Source organism: Amphiprion ocellaris, chromosome 10 (assembly GCF_022539595.1).
Source record: "Amphiprion ocellaris isolate individual 3 ecotype Okinawa chromosome 10, ASM2253959v1, whole genome shotgun sequence".
Classification (NCBI taxonomy): Eukaryota; Metazoa; Chordata; class Actinopteri; family Pomacentridae; genus Amphiprion; species Amphiprion ocellaris.
This window is the reverse complement of record NC_072775.1, coordinates 16729459-16740875: the sequence shown is the minus strand read 5'-3', so window position 1 is coordinate 16740875 and position 11417 is coordinate 16729459. Positions and strand designations below refer to the sequence as shown.

At 40.9% G+C, this 11417-nt stretch overlaps 1 protein-coding gene across 3 annotated transcripts in view; it reads right to left on the bottom strand.

The window, feature by feature from the left end:
• Nucleotides 1-223: 223 nt before the first annotated feature.
• The window catches only part of tnn (tenascin N), a 39159-nt gene continuing 27965 nt past the window's right edge, over nt 224-11417 (bottom strand). The window contains exons 11-19 of one of the 3 annotated variants that reach the window (XM_035947820.2): nt 11127-11390; nt 8939-9202; nt 6282-6412; nt 5577-5715; nt 5293-5444; nt 4716-4812; nt 4437-4601; nt 3671-3834; nt 224-1659 (exon numbers count right to left, since the gene is read on the bottom strand). In XM_035947820.2, the coding sequence (XP_035803713.2) occupies nt 1510-1659; nt 3671-3834; nt 4437-4601; nt 4716-4812; nt 5293-5444; nt 5577-5715; nt 6282-6412; nt 8939-9202; nt 11127-11390 (1526 nt within the window). In that variant the 3' untranslated portion in view covers nt 224-1509. The remainder of the gene's footprint in view (nt 1660-3670; nt 3835-4436; nt 4602-4715; nt 4813-5292; nt 5445-5576; nt 5716-6281; nt 6413-8938; nt 9203-11126; nt 11391-11417) is intronic. The other 2 variants (XM_035947821.2, XM_035947823.2) reach the window with 2 other exon arrangements.

Here is an 11417-nt window from a genome sequence, read left to right as displayed (position 1 = left end):
TACAGATATTTCTCCACAATACCTTTAATAAATCGGTTAATCTCTGTGTAATAAAACACTGAGATGATGGGGAAACTTTAACATGCGGTTATTACAGTCGTATGATTCCCACTCTTCAACCCACCTCATTAAAATCTGTGAAGCACAAAAGATGGGAAACTTGCTTGTTAATTGTTTTGTTCAAACTATGAAGATGAGAAAAATCACAGTGTTTCCACATAACAAAACTTGAATTGTTTTTATTCTGTTGATGGCGACATGAATATGAACAGGCAGCTATAAAGTCAGTTTGACAGTACAGTCATGATAGAAAATAATACAGTGGTCCTCATTTCTGATCTTGAAAATCTAAGCTGAGGATTATAGCCAGACTAAAACCTTTATGGGTCATGAAATCTTAAAAATAAGTTTTTTGGGGGAGAATGTAAAATCCATGAGTGGCAGAGGGCTACAAATCAATCCTGGCAGATTAGCAGAGAGGTTGATTGATGTGCTCCGTCCTTGACACATAAACCAAGTTTGTAATAAAAGTCTAAAAAAAAATGTAATTAAGTAAAGTCAAAGTCGAGGCAGCATTAATAACTTCTGTCAGCTTTCCAGACTGAAAACAAGAGTTTGGTCATTAAGCTCCTGAGGATGGAGCAAACAAACTTCATTCTTACTGACATTTGATATGGGCACATCACAGTGATTGATATGAGCTGTCCCTATCATATGAATGTAAAGCAGGAGCGGTATGGATACGCCAGGCAGCCATCTGTTGTTATTCTCTGGCTTGTCCTATACGAACTGATGTGATGTGACAGTATTAGAGACACACTGGCAGTTTCATGTGACAGAGCCAGCCAGCTTCATAATCAATAAACTCAGGGCACTAACTGACAGTCTACACCTCATCCATTAACAAAACACACAAACCATATTTGACGCTTTTTTTGTTTTACATTTATGCTCTTACAAGACAATACTACTATACACTCTTCCTAGGACATGAAAAAAATCTAATATAATACATGTAACCTGGGCTGCTGCCCTCAAGTTAAAGAAAGGTTTAAATGAATGCAGTAACTGGAGAAAGAGTTTTTGGTTTTCCATCTACTGTTTACTGATTTATAATCGAGGCTTCTACCAGAATCAGTGAAACAGGAGTTTCTAGAATTACAATTATATTATAACTGATAGACTAAACTCATTAATGTTCAGCTTCACGTCACTTCAAACCAACTCATAGGCAGTTATTATGTCCCACTTTCCTACAATCACACTAAATATAGGGATTTCTGATTGAAGTACAAACAAATAATAAGTTATTACTGAATATGAGTTTTTCTCTCTTCCTAAAAAGTGTATGTATCGTCCTGGAATTAAGGCACATAGAAACAAGTAGACCAACAGGAGTTCTAATGTGGTCAGAGCCACATGTATGTACAATTGTCCAGAATCACCAAAATCTAGTGTGATGGCAGGTTCATGGGGCCGATGACGTCTGTTGTGGTTTTCGGTGCTCTTTTATTTCTTCTGCAGGTTTGTTTTTCTGCTCTTCTCTCTGGCCATCAGCGATCGCCTCTTCCTGCTGGACAAGGCTCCCAGGGGTCGGATCTTCATCTCGGTGAAGTCGATGGACGTTAGGTGGCCCTTCCACGGCTCCCAGTTCACTCCCTGACAGCACAAACAGCAGATTGAGAGGAGATAAAGATTGGAAAAATGGAGGGAAGAGGAAAAAGTTAAGTATGTTTAGATGGAGCAGTTGTGAGATAGATACAGAGGAGAGAGACGGAATCCTGAAGAGGCACGACAGACAGGCAGAATGACAAATAGTAATAAACACCAGCCTCTGGCTTCATTTCATGTGAGTACAAACTTGTTTTGACTGTTGTTGCATTTCGCCGACACACATTGCGGGAGACATCTGCAACAGCAATATTATGGATGAAGTCTCAACAAGAGCAGAGAAATCCCCCGGCATTTCCTTCAGTATCAGTCTCCCTTAGACATAATAACTGTTGTTGTTACCCTATCAGCCTGGTAAAAAACACTTATGGTTTATAGCTGGTGTGAGGAATGTGTTTTCTCATCACTGCTGATGGATTCTGGCCATTTCTGTTTCACCTCGAGAATCCGAAACAAAACAAGCGGGAGTGGGCTGAGGTGAAGTTGTCTTTGATTGCTGACCAGGGATCAGCCTCCCGGAGAGCGTTTGTTGTTGTTGCCTTTCTGTAGGCATGTTTAGAAAAGATCCTAAATAACAGTGGTGCATTTTTTAATCATGATGTTTAGTTGTGTTTGCTTAATATTGTATTACGTGTTATGAATAATAGCATCTGAAGTCGCTGTTTGTTGTGAGCGGTGGCTGTACATAGCTGTTTTATTTCTTTTTGAGACTTAGCAGACGTAAAACTCTACCTAACATTGTAGCTAAACCTCACTGCTATGGTTTCCCATAAGTACTGAATTAAAAAAACACTGTTCTTCCTGACAGTCTTTTTCGGCAGAAAGACTTCAGATTGGCAAACACAAAGAATGAAACAGCTTTGGGATCCTTTGAAAGTATATTTTTGGTCTATACTGTTTAGGAGACAAATCTACAGTGTATCTAAAGTAATCTCTGGAATGAAGGCATGGTGTTGGGGTCTTATCTACAAGACCCACTCACTGTCATACCTTAGATTAATATACATTGATCAGTCACAACATTAAAACCACCAGCATGATATTGCTTTGGTCCCTTTTTCTGCTAACAAAACAACTCAGAGCTTTCAGGGCATCATCATGAGACCTGTGGCGACTTCCTGTGGTGTCTGGAACCCAGACATTAGCAGCAGACCCTTTGGTTTCCGTGGGTTACAAGGTGGATCAGGTTTGTTCCAGTGCTGGATCTGATTGGGACCTGGGAAGCCTGGAGGCCAAGACCTCAAGAACCTGAGTAGTGGCAAGGTACATTGTCCTGCTTGGGGAAGCCACAAGTGTCGGGCAGTGCTTTTGCCATGGAGGGTCGTACCTGGTCTGGAACAATGTTTAGTTGGGTGGTATGTGTCAAAACAACATCTAAATGAATTCCAGGACTCAATGTTGTCCAGCAGAACATTGTGACAAGATGATCAATGTCATTCACGTCACCTGTCAGTGGTTTTAATGTTGTGGCAGATCAGTGCAAATATCTTGTCACACTATACTGTGAGTGCCACCTATTGGTGTAAGGGCACATTACACCAGAAAAAAAACGAGTTAATAACATTGCCAGTGCTCATTTCTATAGGTTGACCCTCATCTTGACCACAGAATTATTGTTAGTAACAACAGTATGTTGTACAACGCTTAGGTTTACACTTCATTTTCTGTATGTACGCTGATGTAGACAAAGAATAGGACTATATGTTTATATAGAGTTTTTATCTAAAGTGCTTTACAAGGCGCCTCTCATTCATTCATCACTAACGCATGCTGAAGGACACGTGGACGGGAAAAGCTGTGGATCAAACGCTGTGATCGGTGGATAAACTACTCTGCTACTCTTTGGCTACAGCTGCTTTTTTTTTTCCCCCCACCACATTTTGTTCTTTTCTGAAATCCCTTTTCAAACCCACGCTGACATGTTCCGAGCTGGCTGGACAGCACCTCATGACAGAAAATTACAGTTTAGTGTTGCAGAACTGCCTCCTTGCTCACTCACCATGCTGTGCCTGTTGTCACCCCATTTGCCGTTGAGGTTGGCCAGGTGACAGTTTTTGTACCACCAGGCGCCACGGTGAGTCAAGGCACAGTTACCCAGGGCGATGTCATTATCTGAATCAATAGTAGTCCAGGGCCTGCCTTGGTGGTAGGTCATGGCATCACCTGAGGATCATCAGCAACATTAGGATTTCAGTTTGTACAGAAAACATCTTGAAAGAACAGGCTTTATTCAGTCCACCTCTACTCTAGCCACAATATATTTCTGATTTTGCTGCTTACTACTTTTTCTCACATTTGTTCCCTTAAGGAAGAAATTTAATAAAATGTCAAACGGAGAGTGATCCAGTACTGCGGTATATGTTGCTTCAGCACACTGTGGTATAGACACAGCGTCCCACTTGCTGTGTGTCTGTATATGTCTGACTTCAAAGCTCACTTAAATCCTGCCATTTCCAGACACCACATTCCCTATATGGCTACTGACTGTATATAAGTTTCTCAAACAAATATCCCACCTGCTGTTAGTTTATATGTGATTTCTCTGCATCCCACACCATGATGGGTGGGGTGCCCACAACGTGAAACTCCTCTGTTCATGCCCCTGTCTGTTTCATTGCTATATTTGCCATTATTTCTTATCTATATTTCAGTGTATTTGGGTGTTAAAGAGAAATACAATCTGGAAAGCTGTGCAAATGCTCCTCACAGTTTCAACCATTTGTATTGCATGTAGTTTCTAAAAGGCTTAGGAGCAAAATACTCACCTGCTGTCCCACTGTATTTGCCAATAGTGAGTTTGAACTTCTGCTTAACCGGTGCAATCTTAAAGTTGTCATATACAGCATAGGCCCTCTCTGAGCCCAGGCCCAAGTCAAACCTCAGCTCATACTGAGTAGGAGTGTTGGTAAGCTCGTATATCTTATCCAGACCTGAGGGAACAGACAGGCAGAGAATGTGAAGGAGAGAAGAGATGCTCCATTACTGTTCATGTGTGCAAGTTTCAAGGTCTGCAGAAACTCCCCACAAAACATCGGAGCGCTCACCAATCCAGAACTCTTCTGTAAGGTTGCCAAAACCGGCTATGTACTGCCTCCAGCGTTTCATGAAGTCCAGCTTGCCAATGTTACGGCGCTGAAGCACCTGAAAAGAGCAAGCGCAGGGTTTTTATAGACAGATGTTGCACAAACATTTCAAACAATTTGCTTTGGGTGGTTGGGTATTATGTCTACCACAAATATTACAGTGGTAATAACTGTCAAATGCTATCATTAGGTAGTCCTGCGATAAAAACAGTTGTTTTTTAAGTCAAAATTGAAGCAGGAGAAACAAAGATATTTTCTTCTTTTAGTTCTATGGCTTAATCAAGCTCCGAAAAAAAAAATGAGAAAAGAAAAGAACAGGATCCATCTCCTACAATACAACATATGGAAATCATCAAGATTCAGACTTTGGAGAGAAATTAGACATTTGTTTATTTGTTTTCATGTATAAATTGCTGCAGTGACTATTTAATATTTACTGGTTTAAATTCTGAATATATAATTAATATTAATTTAAGATTTTGAAAACCTTATTCAAAATCTAACTTTTCAACATCTTGAGTTTAAAAATCATTCTTACCAGCCAGCCGCCTCCATCAGTGTCCATGTCGCAGAACACCTCGGCTGGTTTGGAGCGATCATTCGCAATATAGATGGTATAGACACCACTCTTTTTGTTGCCATTCTTCATGATCTGAACACAGTCCATGGGGAACGGGTACAGGACACCCACTAGGGAAGGTGATGCAATGTTACTAATTTTTATTTATTGCTCATGCGCTGATATTAGATCTCAGAATAGCAGGACAAACATGATAAATATCAGACCAACTAACATTAAAAATTGAAGTGTTAAGAACAAACCTGTTTTAAAGATGGTTTCTACCACCTTGCTCCTCTTGTTGCCCCTGTAGGCAATAATGGTCACAATGTACCTCTTCCCCGTCTCCAGGCTTGATGCAACAAAGCTGCTCTCGCTGGCTCCAAGCTGCTTTTCAATGGTCTGACCACAACACAAATCATCCTGCTGAGCACTCAGTGTAATATCATGTCACACTCTCAGATAATGTATACATGGTTTCCGGATGAAAAAAAGCCTTTCATCAAATTCACTGTATGATTAATGATGCTGTACTAATATTCAGCTTAACACATGCGCAAAACTGGCTCCTCTAATCTTAAAAAAAAAAAAAAAAAAATCTACGGACTAGTTTCTTTTGTTTCATTTGTGGCCACAAGAGGTCAGTGTTCTACAGAGCTTAAATTTAACTTGCACCTTTAGCCTCAGTCTTCTTTCAGGCAGTGAAGAGCTGTCTGAATCGATTTAAAGATTAGACAAGGAGAACAGTTTTTCCACAGGCTCTATTTTTACCCAGTAGAGAGTATGAGGATCTGTGCATCCTCCCACACGTTTCCACTCCAGGGTGTATTCTTTGTAATTTCATCTATCGGTTGTATAAAACATGAGATATACCTGGACATCACTCTTTCCATGCGCGTCATACCTGAAAATGTATAACTTGTGGTATGGTGTGTATGTGTTTGGGTGAGAAAATGTGTGTTCAGTACCTCCATGTTGCCCTCTTCATCTCTGTAGGTCAGAATGTAACCCTCGATGTCAGCCAGAGGAGGAATCCATGTCAGAGAAGCAGAGTCCAGCGTCACATCTGTAGCCTTCAGGTCCTTAGGGGAATCAATCTCTGTGGGGATGAATGTAAATCACAGTGGATTACAGTACAAGAGCATTAATTCACACATTATGTCTTGTAAAGTCAATTCTTAGTTTGACAAGAAAAAGAATTTTGGTGCTGTTTTTATTAGAGTCCAGACTAAATTTAGGGAAATGTAATAATAATATTAGGTTCTTTTTCAGTTGTTCAGAAACACCTTTTAGCAGTTTTGGTGCAAGATGGTTTCATTATTTTAATATTTTTTTCTGTTATTTCATACATTTTGTGTGTTTCAGTCTGGAGTAGAATCCATTCTCATTCATCGCTCTTTATTCCCTTAATGAGCCACAAATGATGAGCCCAAGATTAATGTATTTGACAGCACAGCTTTTCAACCTCCCTCCATCTGAAGCCCAGCAACAGTGATGTCTACCATCTGCCCGCGCAGTTACCATTTGCAGATAAACTAGCAGTTATCCTCTCCCTGATTTAAATGCTTCCGAGGTTTGACCTGAAACAGACGCTTTAATAATTTGTCTGACAAAAGGACGCCTGGTGAAGCAGGGGCATCTTTAACCTCCCACGGCTCATGAAATTAGAGGAAGCGCACATGTATGTCACCATAAGGTAGAAAATGATTAGAAACAATCTATTACTAATTCATATTAATAGTCCTATTTTTTAGCACCCTTCAGCTAAAAACTCCATTTTTAAAAAACAGTGTGAAGGGTGACAAATTCTTTAGCACCAATGGTATCATTAGTGGAAGGAAAAGCTTGAGAAAGGTCTGTGAAACTCAGTTTGGGAGAGTTTCACCTGACATATTAATGGTGATTGTTACTACATCCAGTAAAGTCACAAATGTAATAACATGTGCTTTTATGAATCCCAGATGATATCTTTTGACACAACAACTTTCCTTTTTGAACCCAGCACCACATCGGCCTGCATCCCCTGGCGGTTTCTAATGAGTTACGACGATAAAAGTTTATAATCCAAAACCTTGGTCATTTGCTGCCTAATTGAAAAAGATCCAGCTTTCACTTAAAGCTCCCGTGAGGTTTTTTACAGATCATCTGGATTAGACAATGACACCCCTGTTGTAAACCTTTCACCATGTGCTGCTGTGTCTTACTCCACTCCGAGTTATGAGGCAAACCCAGTGACCTGGTCAGAACCAGAGTTTTGGTGCTTCCTGGTACTTTGCAAGCTCAAAAAAACCCAAAAACAAATCTTCACTTTGTAAGAAAACTGCGGTTTCATAAATAAAAGTACAGATTGTCCTTTAGTATGCATAAAACATCAAAAAGCATCATATTTTTAAAATCAATCCCACTATAGCTACTACCTTTTTTGACAGCATCGACTGTTTTGAGGAGGACACTAATCAATTTCAATTTACAGGTTGCTTTACATTCATCAAACACTCCTTGACACAAGATGCAAGCACTGCTGAAAGCTCCCTGTTTGAACCAAATTACTCAGATGCGCTTTCTTACTTTCTCACTTAACCGTTGACCCCTGTGAATACCAGTGTGTGCACTCCTCTCATTTAAGACATGCACTTACATCCACATAGTAGGAATCCACAGCCTAATTTCAGCATGAATTAGGATCACAAGATTCCTCACTAACTCTTTTGAAGTGAAAATACTGTAGTTCTTGTCCTCTTCCTCTAAAACCAGTGGCTTTCCTGCATCTGCCCATAAATCAGCTCCTAGAAAGTGACCCTTCTCTGCTTCTGTACCACCAGTATTACCCAAACTAGGACCACATGTAGCAGAGCCTGACTGACTGGAACTTCTTATCAATAGTCTCAGACTAAGAACTTTTTGTTAGCATTAATAGAGCAGTTAACCTGTTTGAGCTGGTGGATGTAACAACACCTGGGACTCATCACTGAAAGGCAGCTTTGTGTTGAGATGACAGCAACATTTTAAAGCAGTCTCACAGCTACAGTATTTAGGGGCCCTACACAGTCGTTTGATGCCTAGTAACAAAGATATTGTTGAGTTAGGTATGTTTAGGAGGCAGTTTGAGCAGGGATGCCTCCCCCTTGTTGCTAGCCAGATGACCTAATTACAACCAACTTGTTAACCTGCCATCCTCCGTGTACGTATATGAGTGTGTATGTTGGTTGGTGGTGCTGTAGCAGTCAGGCACTGCCCTCCTTGTTAAAAAATAACAAATCACTGGGTTGGTTGCCTGAATAGGTATTCCATTACCATTTTCCACGATTGCTTCAGACCATATAGCAAATCCTAAAAATCCTGATTTCATCATCTAGTTTTATTTTAATGTGTTTTACCTCATCTGTATTTAAAATAATGGTTCATTTTTAGTATTAATAGATTCACAATTAGCTCATATGAATGTCAGAGGTTTTCTTTAATGGGAAAAAACTCCTTTTGAATAGCATCTAGCCGATTTTACCAAATGCATTAAGATATTCAAAAGAAGAGTTGCTACAGATTTTCTTTTTTATGGCCATTTCAAGAGATAGGAGACCTTTAAAATTATCAAAAGAAAAAAACTGCCTGGTCATATTGTATTAACCTGTCTCAGCTTGTGTTGAGATCTTCCTGGTCGCTTTGCTCCCCTTGACGGCCCAGACGTAGACAGTGTAGAGAACTCCAGGCCTCAGGCTACTCAGCATGTAAGAGGTTCTGTCAGACCCAATTGGGATTTCCTCACTAGAGCCCTCAAAAGAGCTATAGGTTAGGATGTAGCCATTAATTTCTGCCTGGACTGGATCCCATGACACGCTGAAGCTGGACTCTGTCTCATCTCGGGCTAGGAGGTTAGCAGGAGCATCCATTTCTACAGAAAGATGTTAGTGGAAGTGGTTAAATATACTACTCATGCAAACTACGAGAACTACTTATGCAAACTACAAGAGTTGTTGTTTCATCTCTCACCAAAATGGGTAATGAAACAACTTAGCCTGATGTTGCTACAAGTACTAGTAACATGACAGTGAGTAAATAAGGAAAAATGATTATTACATAAACAGATCGTACCATAAAAATGCCTCTTTTTCAAACCATTAGCTGCAACCGGAATGCTTTGTTTCCCATTTACAGCTAACTCCATGATATGAAGGATAGGAGCAGTCTGGCAGTTCAGTTAGACACTGTATGTAACAGTATCAGGCTCCAGAGGGTCTCCATGCTTGTGTCTTCATTAGATTTGTGATTACATCCATTGATTTCTGTCTGTACGTGGTCTGATGACATTTTGAAGATGGCTTCTGTTTTTCTTTGGCCAAAAGGGATATGGGAACATACAGTTCTGTATAGGGACATGGTTCTAGCAAGAGCTGACAAAACTAGCATCTGAGCCCACACTGAAGCCAGGCCTGCTGGCTGCATAAACCCAGTAGCTCTGCCAGAAATGCTGAATGGAGGAGCAATTCTTTTCAGGCAAATGGCACAGACAGACTTTGATGATGCAGACCTGACTAGTAACAAAAGTGCCTGAATGTGCAACATGTGGGACAGACTGAGTCTGAGCTACTGCATGAGGCTGAGACACACAGACTAAATATTTTTGGCCTCACCTCTAGATACAGTGTTTGTTTTGGAACCAGACTTATTGACCAACTGAGGTATTTATCATATTCAGGAACCACCTGCCGAGTTTGCAGGGTGGACATACTAATAAATTCTGGCTGTTGCACAGTTGGAGATTCTGCCGTTGCATCAGCATGTTGTAAGGAGAATTTATTGCTCAAAGTGTTCCTCTGAACTTTCTGAAAATTCCTGCTTTCTCTGCCTGGAATAATTTCAGGTCTCAGCTTTATTATGCAACATTATCAAGGTGCACGGTGCTGTGGTTTGAAGATGAAGAGTGCTTGTGATTGTGGCAACCCAAAAACCGCTGGTGCACATGATCAGTGAATAAGACTGTAAAGGGAAGGAGTCCCTCCAGGCCTTCTATCATCCTCTTCTGTCAAATAATGTCTCATCCTACTCAGATAAGGTGGAAGCAGCCTCAAGGATCCAAGTAAATTGGGATTTTACACACAGGTGTAGTTGAACAAACTGAATGTTAGAGGAAATTGACTTCAGTGCTGCCGATATTATCTCAGATGGTGCTTGTGAAGAGACAGCTGAGCCAAAGCTTTGAGTTTCTTGAGTCTATCTTCAAGCCCTTCCTCACCTGCCATCATGAACTTTGAAGAGCAAATGAAATGAGGACATTGTTGAATTAAAGAGGCTGAAATGAAGTTCCCCAACATGTTTGCTAACCTCAGTCTGTGTCAAAGAATGAAGGATTCATAGATCTTAGAGGCAGTATGAATGGAGTGGTTGCACTACCAGCATGGCAAATGGAACGAATGTTTTGTCTGTACCATGACTGGCTGAAATGAGACTGCAGGTTGTCCCAGGACATGCTGGAGGGATTATACCTCTGCGCTGGCATAGGACTGCTCAGGAAGAGCTTGAGTAAGTTATTGAGGAAAAAGACGTCCGCACTGCTGCACTTTTCATGACCCAAAGAAGATGCTGGCAAGTAGATGGATGAGCTGATGGAGTAATACATTGGAAACCTGCTTTAAACAAACAAGCAGATTCTGATCGGTCTACCATGTGAGACACACTTCTCTTTTTAAGGGTTTACAAGGGAGTTGTTTTGTTGTCTTGTCAAAACAGCTGTAAATATGGGCTACTTGAAGGTCTCAGGCATTAACATGGATGCACTAGACGGCTAATTTGGCTTAACAAAAAGGTATGCTTGACACCTGTCTCAGCTTGTGTTGAGATTTTCCTTGTCGCTTTGCTTCCCTTCACGGCCCAGATGTAGACAGTGTAGAGGGCCCCAGGCCTCAAACCAGTCAGCAGATAAGAGGTTCTGTCAGGCCCCACTGGGATTTCCCCACTAGAGCCGTCAGAAGAGGTGTAGGTTAGAATGTAGCCATCAATTTCAGCCTGGACTGGATCCCATGAGACGCTGAAGCTGGACTCTGTTTCATCTCGGGCTAAGAGGTTAGCAGGAGCATCCATTTCTACAGAAAGATGTTAGTAGGGGATAT